This window comes from Coregonus lavaretus (assembly GCF_964263955.1).
Source record: "Coregonus lavaretus genome assembly, chromosome: 8".
Taxonomy (NCBI): domain Eukaryota; kingdom Metazoa; phylum Chordata; class Actinopteri; order Salmoniformes; family Salmonidae; genus Coregonus; species Coregonus lavaretus.
Genome location: NC_139995.1, coordinates 9,505,976 through 9,520,177, shown reverse-complemented (window position 1 = coordinate 9,520,177; position 14,202 = coordinate 9,505,976). Strand labels below are relative to the sequence as shown.

Sequence of the window (14,202 nt, the reverse complement as noted above, 5' to 3'; positions counted from 1 at the left end):
TAACAATAAAATAATCCAGAAAAACGCATGTCAAAAATGTTATAAATTGATTTGCATTTTAATGACGGAAATAAGTAGTTGACCCATCTGCAAAACATGACTTAGTACTTGGTGGCAAAACCCTTGTTGGCAATCACAGAGGTCAGACGTTTCTTGTAGTTGGCCACCAGGTTTGCACACATCTCAGGAGGGATTTTGTTCCACTCCTCTTTGCAGATCTTCTCCAAGTCATTAAGGTTTTGAGGGTGACGTTTGGCAACTCGAACCTTCAGCTCCCTCCACAGATTTTCTATGGGATTACGGTCTGGAGACTGGCTAGGCACCTTAATGTGCTTCCTCTTGAGCCACTCCTTTCTTGCCTTGGCCGTGTGTTTTGGGTCATTGTCATGCTGGAATACCCATCCACGACCCATTTTCAATGCCCTGGCTGAGGGAAGGAGGTTCTCACCCAAGATTTGACGGTACATGTCCCCGTCCATCGTCCCTTTGATGCGGTGAAGTTGTCTTGTCCCCTTAGCAGAAAAACACCCCCAAAGCATAATGTTTCCACCTCCATGTTTGACGGTGGGGATGGTGTTCTTGGGGTCATAGGCAGCATTCCTCCTCCTCCAAACACAGAGAGTTGAGTTGATGCCAAAGAGCTCGATTTTGGTCTCATCTGACCACAACACTTTCACCCAGTTCTCCTCTGAATCATTCAGATGTTCATTGTCAAACTTCAGACGGGCTTGTATATGTGCTTTCTTGAGCAGGGGGACCATGCGGGCGCTGCAGGATTTCAGTCCTTCACGGCGTAGTGTGTTACCAATTGTTTTCTTGGTGACTATGGTCCCAGCTGCCTTGAGATCATTGACAAGATCCTCCTGTGTAGTTCTGGGCTGATTCCTCACCGTTCTCATGATCATTGCAACTCCACGAGGTGAGATCTTGCATGGAGCCCCAGGCCGAGGGAGATTGACAGTTCTTTTGTGTTTCTTCCATTTGCGAATAATCGCACCAACTGTTGTCACCTTCTCACCAAGCTGCTTGGCGATGGTCTTGTAGCCCATTCCAGCCTTGTGTAGGTCTACAATCTTGTACCTGACATCCTTGGAGAGCTCTTTGGTCTTGGCCATGGTGGAGAGTTTGGAATCTGATTGATTGATTACTTCTGTGGACAGGTGTCTTTTATACAGGTAACAAGCTGAGATTAGGAGCACTCCCTTTAAGACTGTGCGCCTAATCTCAGCTCGTTACGTGTATAAAAGACACCTGGGAGCCAGAAATCTTTCTGATTGAGAGGGGGTCAAATACTTATTTCCCTCATTAAAATGCAAATCAATTTATAACATTTTTGACATGCGTTTTTCTGGATTTTTTTGTTGTTATTCTGTCTCTCACTGTTCAAATAAACCTACCATTAAAATTATAGACTGATCATTTCTTTGTCAGTGGGCAAACATACAAAATCAGCAGGGGATCAAATACTTTTTTCCCTCACTGTAGAACCTAAAAGGGTTCTTCAGCTTTCCCCATAGGAGAACCCTTTGAAGAACCCTTTTTGGTTCCAGGTAGAAACCTTTTGGTTCCAGGTAAAACCCTATTAGTTTCCATGTAGAACCCTTTCCCGAGAGGGTTCAACATGGAACCAAAAAGGGTTCTACCTGAAACCAAAAAGGGTTCTCCTATGGGGACAGCCGAAGAACCCCTTTGGAACCATTTTTTCTAAGAATGTAGCATTAGGGACAGCACAGCATAGCCCTGATACACACACAATACAGAACTAACTGGACATATCTAGATTTGTGGGTCATTATAGTTTATGATTATGAAATGTGGCCCTCATCGAAATGATAGTTGATCTGCTTAATCTGCTAATCAGTTAGTCATTGGCAGCAACTTTTGTACACTCTTATAAAAAAGGCTTCCAAAAAGGTTATTCGGCTGTCCCCATAGGATAACCCTTTTTGGGTCCACGTAGAACCCTCTGTGGAAAACGTCCTACATGGAACCAAAATTGTTCTACTTGGAACCAAAAGGGTTCTACTTGCAACCAAAAAATATTTTTCAAAGGGTTATCTTATTGGGACAGCCGAATAACCATTTTAGGACCTTTTTTTCTAAGAGTGTATTTTCCAATTTGGAACAACAGTAAGATAAAAACAAATGTCAGATTAGGAAAGAAATGTGCAGACAGATGTCCTCATGTATTCCAATTGTATTGGAGAGTATTGTTACACTGCAGTTGAAGGGTATAGGCCTATTTCTGTTCAGTAAACAAGTCGTTTTGCATCATACCTGTGGTTTATTGTCTGATATACACGCGGCTAGAATGCTGTTTTAGCCAATCAGCATCCAGGACCCAAACTACTCGGTTTATAATTAGCTATATATTCCATTTGGATTGGAGAGTATTGTTACAATGCAGTTGAAGGTTATAGGCTTATTTCTGTTCTTCACACACTTGAACTGCTGCATCCTCTGCTGCACCTCCATTGTTCAGTATCTTATTCCTCTCTTGTCACTTGCAACAACATGTTAACAGCACTCTTTATCTCCCTGCCAAATCTTTTAATACAACCCAACATTCTCTATTATTATGAGACCCCGCACGTATCAGATCTAATGTGGCATTATCATTCAGCACATGCCTCACACCGCCTAAAAGCCACAGCCAATCAAAGCTTTTCCTAGGTACTCATGTTGCTCCGAATGTTTATAGTGTGTGTTTCTGCCCTGTGGTTGTTTAAAGGTTGTGTGGCGTGGGATTTCTGACACACTTTTGGGAGCCTGTGGGAACTTCGGAATGCGGAGGCCAGCTTTGTCTCATGTCCCATGATATTCTCTACAGGTCAGAAGTTTTAGAACACCTACTACTTCAAGGTTTTTCTTTATTGTTACTATTTTCTACATTGTAGAATAATAGTGAAGACATCAAAACTATGAGATAACACATATGGAATCATGTAGTAACCAAAAAAGTGTTAAACAAATCAAAATATATTTGAGATTTGAGATTCTTTAAATAGCCAGCCTTTTGCCTTGATGACAGCTTTGCACACGCTTGGCATTCTCTCAACCAGCTTCACCTGGAATGCTTTTCCAACAGTCTTGAAGGAGTTCCCACATATGCTGAGCACTTGTTGGCTGCTTTTCCTTCACTCTGTGGTCCGACTCATCCCAAACCATCTTAATTGTGTTGCGGTCAGGGGATTGTGGAGGCCACGTCATCTGATGCAGCACTCCATCACTCTCCTTCTTGGTCAAATAGCCCTTACACAGTTGGGTCATTGTCCTGATGAAAAACAAATGATAGTCCCACTAAGCCCAAACCAGATGGGATGGTGTATTGCTGCAGAATGCTGTGGTAGCCATGCTGGTTAAGTGTGCCTTGAATTCTAAATAAATCGCAGACAGTTTCACCAATAAAGCACACCCACACCATAACACCTCCTCTTCCATGCTTTACGGTGGGGAATACACATGTGGAGATCATCCGTTCACCCACACCGTGTCTCACAAAGACATGACAGTTGGAACCAAAAATCTCCAATTTGGACCAAAGGACACATTTCCACCGGTCTAATGTCAATTGCTCGTGTTTCTTGGCCCAAGTAAGTGTCTTCTTATTATTGGTGTCCTTTAGTAGTGGTTTCTTTGCAGCAATTCGACCATGAAGGCCTGATTCACACAGTCTCCTCTGAACAGTTGATGTTGAGATGACTGTTACTTGAACTCTGTGAAGAATTTATTTGGGCTGCAATTTCTGAGGCTGGTAACTCTAACGAACTTATCCTCTGCAGCAGAGGTAACTCTGGGTCTTCCATTCCTGTGGTGGTCCTCATGAGAGCCAGTTTCATCATAGCGCTTGATGGTTTTTGCGACTGCACTCCCCCCCCCCACACACACACACACACTTTGTCACAACACAACTGATTGGCTCAAACGCATTAAGTAGGAAAGAAATGGCACAAATACAATTTTAAGAAGGCACACCTGTTAATTGAAATGCATTCCAGGTGACTACCTCATGAAGCTGGTTGAGAGAATGCCAAGAGTGTGCAAAGCTGTCATCAAGGCAAAGGGTGGCTGTTTGAAGACTCTCAAATATAAAATATATTTTGATTTGTTTAACACTTTTACATGATTCCATATGTGTTATTTCATAGTTTTGATGTCTTCACCATTATTCTACAATGTAGAAAATAGTAAAAATCAATAAAAACCCTTGAATGAGTAGGTGTTCTAAAACTTTTGACCGGTAGCGTACGTATGGAGATGCTATGTGACGTACAGTGCCTAGTGAAAATCTACATACCCCTTGCACCCCTTCCACCAAGTACAGTATTAACTCTGGGGATTGAAGACATACGCAATCAAGAAATGTAAATGTTTTATTTTGTATATTAATTGAGAAAATTGTCTATATTGTTTCTTTCCCTTTGAAAATGTAGGTAAAAGCAGGTTGTGTAGATAGGTACGACAAATTCTAATGAAAACTGTGCCAGTGGTGTGTAGATTTTCACTAGGCACTGTATGTGTAATGTACAGTCGTGGTCAAAAGTTTTGAGAATGACACAAGTATTGGTCATCACAAAGTTTGCTGCTTCAGTGTTTTTAGATATTTTTGTCAGATGTTACTATGGTATACTGAAGTATAATTACTAGCATTCCATAAGTGTTAAAGGCTTTTATTGACAATTACATTAAGTTTATGCAAAGAGTCAATATTTGCAGTGTTGACCCTTCTTTTTCAAGACCTCTGCAATCCGCCCTGGCATGCTGTCAATTAACAATTAACTTCTGGGCCACATCCTGACTGATGGCAGCCCATTCTTGCGTAATCAATGCTTGGAGTTTGTCAGAATTTGTGGGTTTTTGTTTGTCCACCCGCCTCTTGAGGAATGACCACAAGTTCTCAATGGGATTAAGGTCTGGGGAGTTTCCTGGTCATGGACCCAAAATGTTGATGTTTTGTTCCCCGAGCCACTTAGTTATCACTTTTGCCTTATGGCAAGGTGCTCCATCATGCTGGAAAGGCATTGGTCGTCACCAAACTGTTCTTGGATGGTTGGGAGAAGTTGCTCTCAGAGGATGCATTCTTTATTCATGGCTGTGTTCTTAGGCAAAATTGTGAGTGAGCCCACTCCCTTGGCTGAGAATCAATCCCACACATGAATGGTCTCAGGATGCTTTACTGTTGGCATGACACAGGACTGATGGTAGCACTCAACTTGTCTTCTCCGGACAAGCTTTTTTCTGGATGCCCCAAACAATCGGAAAGGGGATTCATCAGCAGTCCAATCCCTGTACCTTTTGCAGAATATCTGTCTGTCCCTGATGTTTTTCCTGGAGAGAAGTGGCTTCCTCGCTGCTCTTCTTGACACCAGGCCATCCTCCAAAAGTATTCGCCTCACTGTGCGTGCAGATGCACTCACACCTGCCTGCTGCCATTCCTGAGCAAGCTCTGCACTGGTGGTGCCCCGATCCCGCAGCTGAATCAACTTTAGGAGATGGTCCTGGCGCTTGCTGGACTTTCTTGGGCGCCCTGAAGCCTTCTTCACAACAATTGAACCTCTCTCCTTGAAGTTCTTGATGATCCGATAAATGGTTGATTTAGGTGCAATCTTACTAGCAGCAGTATCCTTGCCTGTGAAACACTTTTTTTGCAAAGCAATGATGACTGCAGGTAACCATGGTTAACAGAGGAAGAACAATGATTTCAAGCACCACCCTCCTTTTAAAGCTTCCAGTCTGTTATTCTAACTCAATCAGCATGACAGAGTGATCTCCAGCCTTGCCCTTGTCACGGATTCCGCCGAGGCTGCTCCTCCTCCTTGCTCGGGCAGGCTTCGGCGTTCGTCGTCCCCGGAGTACTAGCTACTGCCGATCGATGTTTCGGTGTTTGTCTTGTGTTGTCTAGTTTGTACACCTGTTACTTATTTTGTGTTGATTGTGTAACATATAAGTTCCCTTGTTTTTTTGTGTAACATATAAGTTCCCTCCTCCTTGCTCGGGCAGGTTTATCCGGGGTTTTGGAAAGGTACCAGCTCCCATCACCTCCCTGCTAAAGGGGGGCCCGGTGCGTTTGTAGTGGTCGGCTGAGGCGGACAGGGCGTTTAGACAACTGAAGGACCTGTTCACCTCGGTTCCGGTGCTGGCACATCCGGACCCCTCTTTGGCGTTCCAAGTGGAGGTGGACGCGTCAGAGGCTGGTATTGGGGCTGTACTGTCTCAACGCTCGGGCACGCCTCCTAAACTCCGGCCCTGTGCTTTTTCCTCTAAGAAGCTCAGCCCGGCGGAACATAATTACGACGTGGGGGACAGGGAGCTGCTAGTTGTGGTCCAAGCCCTAAAGGTGTGGAGGCATTGGCTTGAGGGTACTGTCACGGATTCCGCCGAGGCTGCTCCTCCTCCTTGCTCGGGCAGGCTTCGGCGTTCGTCGTCCCCGGAGTACTAGCTACTGCCGATCGATGTTTCGATGTTTGTCTTGTGTTGTCTAGTTTGTACACCTGTTACTTATTTTGTGTTGATTGTGTAACATATAAGTTCCCTTGTTTTACGTTTGGCCTTTGTGTGTTATTGTCATTTTGTCCTGTTTGATGTTCGGCAATTCTAGTTCGCCTTTTACGCACAGCGCGTGTTTCCTCCTCCAGTGTTGTGGAGACTTTTGTTTTGTGCGTGTTTACTTGAAGTAAAGTAGTCATCTTGATCCTCTGTGTCCTGCGCCTGACTTCACCGCCGCATACACATCACCCCATCTGACAGCCCTCGTCAACACTCTCACCTGTGTTAACGAGAGAATCACTGACATGATGTCAGCTGGTCCTTTTGTTGCAGGGCTGAAATGCAGTTGAAATGTTTTTTGGGGATTAAGTTCATTTTCATGGCAAAGAGGGACTTTGCAATTAATTGCAATTCATCTGATCACTCTTCATAACATTCTGGAGTATATGCAAATTGCCATCATAAGAACTGAGGCAGCAGACTTTGTAAAAATTAATATTTGTGTCATTCTCAAAACTTTTGACCACGACTGTAAGCAATAACACACAACATACTGGCAATTTTTACGGAATAACTGGTGTCCGAAGGGTACTTTCGAGAACTGTCACACCTTTTTTCCAGAGAATTGTTACACCTAAAGCAATGTGGCTGTAGAAAAACAATCCCCTTGCCTTTGTAACTGAATTGGTAACACTTTATAATAACCTTCATGAATAAAACTGTCCTCATGCATTCATACCCTTATAATTAGGTTAAATGCTAAACTAGATACAAGTGATATTATCTAGTGATAATGCATATCCCTCCATACCTCTGTTGAAGGACTTGAGAACTCACAGAGCCAAATCCTGACTTGAAATCCATCTCTTCATAGAAATATCCATACAATGACAAAGTCCCAGTTCCAGACAATTCAAGTAAGGATGTGACCCACAGTTAATACATTCCTCTTAGCTACTAATGCAACATTGTCAGGCCTACCACACCTTTGAATGGAAATCTGAACACAGACCATCCTACACTATTAGAAAAAAGGGTTCCAAAAGGGTCCTTCGGCTGTCCCCATAGGAGAACAGTTTTTGGTTCCAGGTAGGACCCTATTTGGTTCCAGGTAGAATTATTTTGGGTTCCATGTAGAACCATCTGTGTACTCTACATGGAACTCAAAAGGGTTCTACCTGGAACCAAAAATGGTCCTTCAAAGGATTCTCCTATGGGGACAGCCAAATAACCCTTTTAGGTTCTAGAAAACACATTTTCTTCTAAGAGAGTACAGCATTGCTCATACTAGACTGTGTTTGAGTTCAGCACAGAGGTAACACTGTCCTCTAGCTTCACATAGCTGCTATTGCAGTTACTGCAATGTGACTGAGGTGGGCCCTGTCGAGAAATATCCCCTTGCCCTTAACCAAGAGGGAGCTTGGGCGTACCAGGGAATATCATGTGTCTATTCAAGACAATGTGAACCTATGTTTATTTTGCCATGTTTGAGTCCATGTTTGTTCATGTATGTATAATCATGTCCTACAGTATGGCTGTCTGATCAGTGGAGTAAGGTTGTTATATATTTAAGCAAAAAGGGAAAGGGGGATACCTAGTCAGTTGTACAACTGAATGCATTCAACTGAAATGTGTCTTCTGCATTTAACCCAACCCCTCTGAATCAGAGAGGTGAGGGGGTCTGCCTTAATCGACATCCACGTCATCAGCGCCCGGGGAACACTGGGTTAACTGCCTTGCTCAGGAGCAGAACGACAGATTTTTACCTTGTCATCTTGGGGATTCGATTCAGCAACCTTTCAGTTACTGGCCCAACGCTCCTCCCCGCCAGGCTACCTGCCGCCCCAGAGGCCAGAAAAGGTGTGATATATTGGCCAATATACCCCACACTAAGGGCTGTTCTTAGACACAAAGCAAAGTGGTATACCATACCCTTATTGCTATTATAAACTAGTTACCAACATAAATATAACAGTAAACAAGTCGTTTTGCGTCATACACATGGTGTATTGTCTGATATACACACGGCTGGAATGCTGTTTTAGATAATCAGCATCCAGGACCCAAACTACCTGGTTTATAATTGGTTTTATGTTTCATTTTTATTTTATATTAAATGTTTGTTTCTGATCTTGTAGTTAATTTTGTTAGAGCACCATGATTGTAAAGTTGTGTGGATGGTATATTACTTTATTGTCAAAGCAGTTATCATTTAGGAGTGGATGTCTTCAACAATAGTTTGATTAACTAATTAACACATTTGCCTTCATAATCATAATTTGATTAAAGTAGAATACTACAGCCACAATTGAGCCAGCAAAACATCTACAGCATCTACAGCTTTAAAGTAAGACTGGCTTACTTTCAGTGCCGGCTCAGCCAATAGGTGACACAAGTGGCCGTTAGGGGCCCACAACAATTTTGAAATTTGGTAGTGCATCTGCAGTTTTCCTCTTGTTATGTCAGTCACTGACTGTCATTCAATTAGCCCATGCCAGCTAACATTTTTAGATAGCTGGCTAGACTAACTTCTAGCAATCTAAACCTTGAAGTAGGTCTAATCATGTCCAAATTACTAACCGGGCACGCACGGCATGTGCCCAGAGGCCCTGACCTCCAGCGGACCCCCATTGATTTTGTCAGTCTCTCCACCCCATGGTAACATGTGTAGAATTGCAGCAAATTAGTAGCCTGACTACTAGCGTTTCTTCTTCACGATGAGTCTGGATTTGCTTTCCTCCCTGACATCTTGTAGAATGCGAACACATTCTGACCTTTCTGATTGGTCCCAGAAAGCGTCGAGCCAGACCTGGCCTGCATGATGACCTTGTCAACTTTGATACTCTGATTGCTTGGAGACGATCCAATCGCTGATTAATTTGTTTTGTACAACGCCCCTCATTTTGGCATCAGCACAATCGACTTCTAGGATGGCAGTTTCAGACAATGTATGAAGCTATCGATAGAGCAGCTAAATGTAATTCAGGATGAGTCGTCAGGCAAGCAAATTAGCTTTAAAACTGCAAAATTATCTCTCTGCCCCATGGCAAAATGAGTGGAATTGCATGAACTATAATTTACTCTATCATTTCTTCTCAGGCAAATATTAACAGTAAGGATAAAGCAGAACATTGTGATTGTAGCAGCATTCAGCTTGTCCTGTGTAAGCCTTGCTAAACAATACACACAATCATTGTATTGCCACTGAAATAAGAAGTAGAGACACAAATGCAAAGCATTAACACATTTTGAATGTCCAGGATTAATAGAAATGAAAGAAACATGAAGCAGGATAACCAAATGTTGAGTATTCTCTTCTCTGTCTACTGAGTGGGGCCTTTGGCTGCGTCAAACATCTTCTTCCTTCCCTCCATGCCAGACATGGCCTCCACATTCTTCCTCCAGTCACTCACCTCCACTGTCTTCTCCTGCAGAGCACACACACAATGGCAGTCACTGTCATGTCAGTAGGATGTCAGTGTGTTAGTATATCAGCCCCTACGGCTGGTCAGCTTCAAGTTACAAAAACAAACTGTTCGCTCCTGTCATTTATATATAGATTACCTCTGGTTGAGGGAAATATTGACATTTGAAATAAAGCTCATAAACATAGCAAAACTCATCGTTGCATCACACTATTGCCTGCTGCCTTTGATCTGATGATGACCCACTAAATCTACCACGTAAAACTAAACTTACCTTCTCTGTGTCTTCCTTCTTGACTGACTTGAGGTTTGCCCGAAGGTCCATGGAGACTTTGTGTTTGGAGCCCAGGAGGGAGCGCAAGATGGCGTCAGCAGAGACCCTTACCCTCCTCAGGTTGGGCCGCTTGAACTTCCCCCTCAGGTCCAAAACCTTTATGTTCAGGTCCTTGATCTGTGGGACAGGTGGAAAGAAGAGGTAGACCATCATAGAGATACAACTAAAATGGATTCTTTCTCTATGGGCTACACAACAGGCATCTCAGATTACACCATGTTTAAGGTTAGCCCTTGGAGTTGACCATGTCGTGGCTAAATGAACCACATTTAGAAGGTATGTTTCAAGCAGCACCATGTAGACTACTGTACCTCTCTGGTGTTGTGTTTGACTTTGGCTTCAATGTCGTATCGCTCCTCATCCACCACGTCAACCTTGGCATGTAACTCCCGACATAACTTCTGTTGGGGAAATTAGAATTAGCAATGAACTAGTACCCAGGACAATGTAGTCAATAGGTTTACTGAATGTGTGTATGGATAGGAGTACCTGGAGCTCAGCAAAGGACATACCACCGGTCTGTAAGGGAGGTGCTCTCACTGCCAGATACCTCTCCTTCTCCTCCTCTTTATCCACAAACTCCTGCTCGATCTCTTCCTTCGCCTTGGCCACCATTAAGCTCTGATAACACATTTAAGTATTTCAAGCGTATGGCCTCATATGACTGAGGTAGTTTGCCAAACAGTCAAGTGTTATTGCTGTGGTCATAGTGTGGCTATAGACTCACCTTTAGCATGAGCTTACGGGAGGCCGAGATCTTCGACTTTCGCTTCAAAAAGATTCATCAATTTGATTAAGTTAGTCATAGATTGACAGTATAATTAATGTCTCACTTAATCAGTGTTTATCAACATTTATGCAATAGAATTAGGGAAATCTCACCTCTTGTCTGTAAAGAAAAAAAATATATATTTTAGTGTAAACATCATTTAGCATAAGAGATACAGGATTTGAAATACTTCCCAATGTGGCACACAGAATTTATCAGGCAGTCATTGTTAGTGTTTCTAAAGATAACTGGCATGTGCTGTCTGACCCTTCTCATGAAGGGGTTGGCTGGAAAAGTAAACAGAAACACAATACACTTACACTTGCTCAGGCATCTTGGCAATGTAGATTCCCCTAGAAGACAAAAATAAAACGTATGTTTCTGAAGAACTTGACGAGAGAGACCATTTTCACCTGTAAGCCTACAGTAATTAGGTCTCCCATTTCAGTTCCCTTGATACATCATCATAGCTTTCAATGTACTGATATGCAATACAAAGTAATTGAATGATTCTACAGTATATTGTCAACTTTATGAAAATTATCTAGCATACTCATGATTGAAAAACACCTAAAGCATAGCTTTTTATTGTTATTCATTCCTTCGGTCATAGTTGTTTACTATCTAGCCATGGGTTGTTTTTCCTCCAACTACTACAGTACATTATCAGTAGGTCAAGTGGTCGCTCAGGGCTCCAAGTGGTCTACATCACCAGTCCCCACTTCTACATCTGACCCTCTGGTATGGAGCCTGGGGCCTGCGACCCATCCCCCTGCTGCCTCTCTCTGCTGACAGTGGCACTCCCCCAAAAAAGAAAGTGATTGCAGACAGGGGGAGAGACGTGCATCAGCCCTGGCATGGTAATTATTCCAGACAGATAACAATCCTAGCTTTCTCCTGCTCATTTCCACTGGATAATGCTCCACAAATAGACCTGGCTCCCTTCTCTTGAAAGGGACCAGGAGGTCGGGATTTGGGAAGTAATTTTTGAGAATTGCCAATTCCGTAAAAGAATGTCGCAGTGTCCAGTTTACATGGGAATCCAGCGTAAATGATTAGTAATGTGAAACCAATGTGGAATACTTTATAGAAATAACTGATCAAACAAAAAAAAACTGTAAAACAATCTCTGAAAATAATCTTAGAAAATAATCTTATTCTTATTTTGGGATTTAATGTCATGTGTACCACAGTCAAATGCCCCAAAAGAAAAGACAATTGAATAGAGCAAAATAAACATTAGAAATCAGTTGGAAACCTGAAATTGCTAAATACATTTTCTAATCAAATGAATTGTAAAAAAAATTCAAAAAGAAGATGGAAAACGTATACTTTTATTCCAGATTTCTCTAATAGGCCTATCCTAAAAATTTTATTTATATAGATTTGCTACTGATTGCAGTTTAGTTTTGTGCATCTGTAAATAGAAACTAAAATTATGTGAGATGTTTTCGAAATAGTTAATGTTCTGCAATTATCAGACCTGAAAATCTCAAATTCAAGAAATACAGAAAAGCTCTGAGCATTGTCTACACAATATCACATTGAGAGAGGAGCCCAGTCTTACCTTTCTCTGCTGAGGGTGGAGATGCCCAGTAGAGGCTCAGAGTGATGGGGGAAGAATGCACCAGAGTATTTTACTCAGCCTCCCATTGTCCCTCCTGCCCGTCACTGGGACCCCTAAATAGAAGACACACACATGCACCCTGGTGGTCTCCCTTATCCAATGCTTATGATGTTGAACTTTCCAGCGGTGTTGGTACTGTAGGTCATGATCCAGCAGCTGTTCTGTGATAACACATTGTGCTAGTGGGCTGTGTGTTGTGCCAGGTGAGGACAAACACTTTCCTTATCAGGTCTCACCATAATATAATATTGCCATTTAGCAAACACTTATATCCAAAGCAAATTACAGTCATGTATGCATACATTTTATGTATGGGTGGTCCCGGGAATCGAACCCACTATCCTGGCGTTACAAGCACTGTGTTCTACCAACTGAGTTACAAAGGACCATGTCAGGTTTACTGCCAAGACCCTGCCCAGTCTTACTGTTGGGGGCTGGGCATTGTTATCTTATCCCAGTGCCAGTAACTTCAACTGACAACAGCCAGCAATGAATAGCAAGTGGAGGAAGTTGTCCAAATGAATGCAACACTGTATTTTACTATTTCTGACTATGATGGAGCCTTGATAAATTATCCAGTGGGTTGGTTTTGCAAGCAGTTCGGTTGGTTGTGTCAGGGCCTGCTCTAGCCTTTTGGGGGCCCTAACCGAGATTTGGTTGCCCCCCCCCCCCCCCCACCTCACAGGCAAAACATTTTAGTGGCCCCCCTCTTGACTGCGGAGAGACATGTTAGTTTTAAAGTTAATTTCCTGCAGTTCTACACATTTTGCCATGGGGTGTAGAGAAAATGTTGCAGTTTTAAAGCAAGTTTTCTGCAGTTCTACATATTTTGCCATGGGGCAGATTTTCTTTTGCAATTTTATAACACATTTAATGCAATTCTACTCATTTTGCCATGGGGTGGAGAGAAATTGTTTCAGTTTTAAAGCACATTTCTTGCAATTCTACACATTTTTCCATGACTTATGTCGTGTTAATTATATCTGAGTGAGAGTGACCAACAAAATCAATGGGGTCACCTGGAGGTCAGGGCCTCTGGGCACGTTCCCGGTCGTTATTCGGCCATGATTACTACAAGTTTAGATAGCTGGCTATACTAACTTACCATTCTAAAAATTGTTAGCTGACATGGCTAATTTAATGATTGTCAGTGACTGACATAACAAGAGAAAAATTGCTGATGCACAACCAATTTTCAAACTTGCACCTTGTGTATTCTACCTTTGTAACTCTCAACAGTAAGTTTGTAATTTTTTTGGACTAGCAGCCTGGGCTTATGCCTGGAGCCGGCCCTGGGTTGTATTCACCCTGTATTTCAGATCTCTGTTGGCTGGTAATGAGAAAGGTATTGCAGACACGCTGCCGCCTGAGAACAGCAGGCCCCGCGGCCTGATTAGAATATTAACTGCAGACAATGTTAAGCCCCGCAGTTGATGAAAGGAATGCAATCATATCCACCACAAAATAGCAGGATCCTGCCAACTATACATAGACCAGTGTATCACCATCTGATCCTACCACTCTGATTGGGTTGTCGCATGCTTAAGTGCATGGTTTGCTT

The 14,202-nt window shown here is 42.7% G+C and overlaps 1 protein-coding gene across 1 annotated transcript; it reads right to left on the bottom strand.

Annotated features, from left to right (window-relative positions):
- Window positions 1-9,809: 9,809 nt before the first annotated feature.
- On the bottom strand, window positions 9,810-11,017 carry LOC311133335 (troponin I, slow skeletal muscle-like; the record flags this gene model as incomplete). Its single annotated transcript, XM_084166837.1, has 5 exons — window positions 10,973-11,017; window positions 10,735-10,866; window positions 10,557-10,646; window positions 10,186-10,362; window positions 9,810-9,914 (listed from the first exon to the last, which is right to left on the bottom strand). The coding sequence occupies exons 1-5, from the start codon at window positions 10,979-10,981 to the stop codon at window positions 9,810-9,812; spliced, it is 513 nt and encodes a 170-aa protein (XP_084022963.1). The 5' UTR covers window positions 10,982-11,017.
- Between the last annotated feature and the right edge of the window lie 3,185 nt (window positions 11,018-14,202).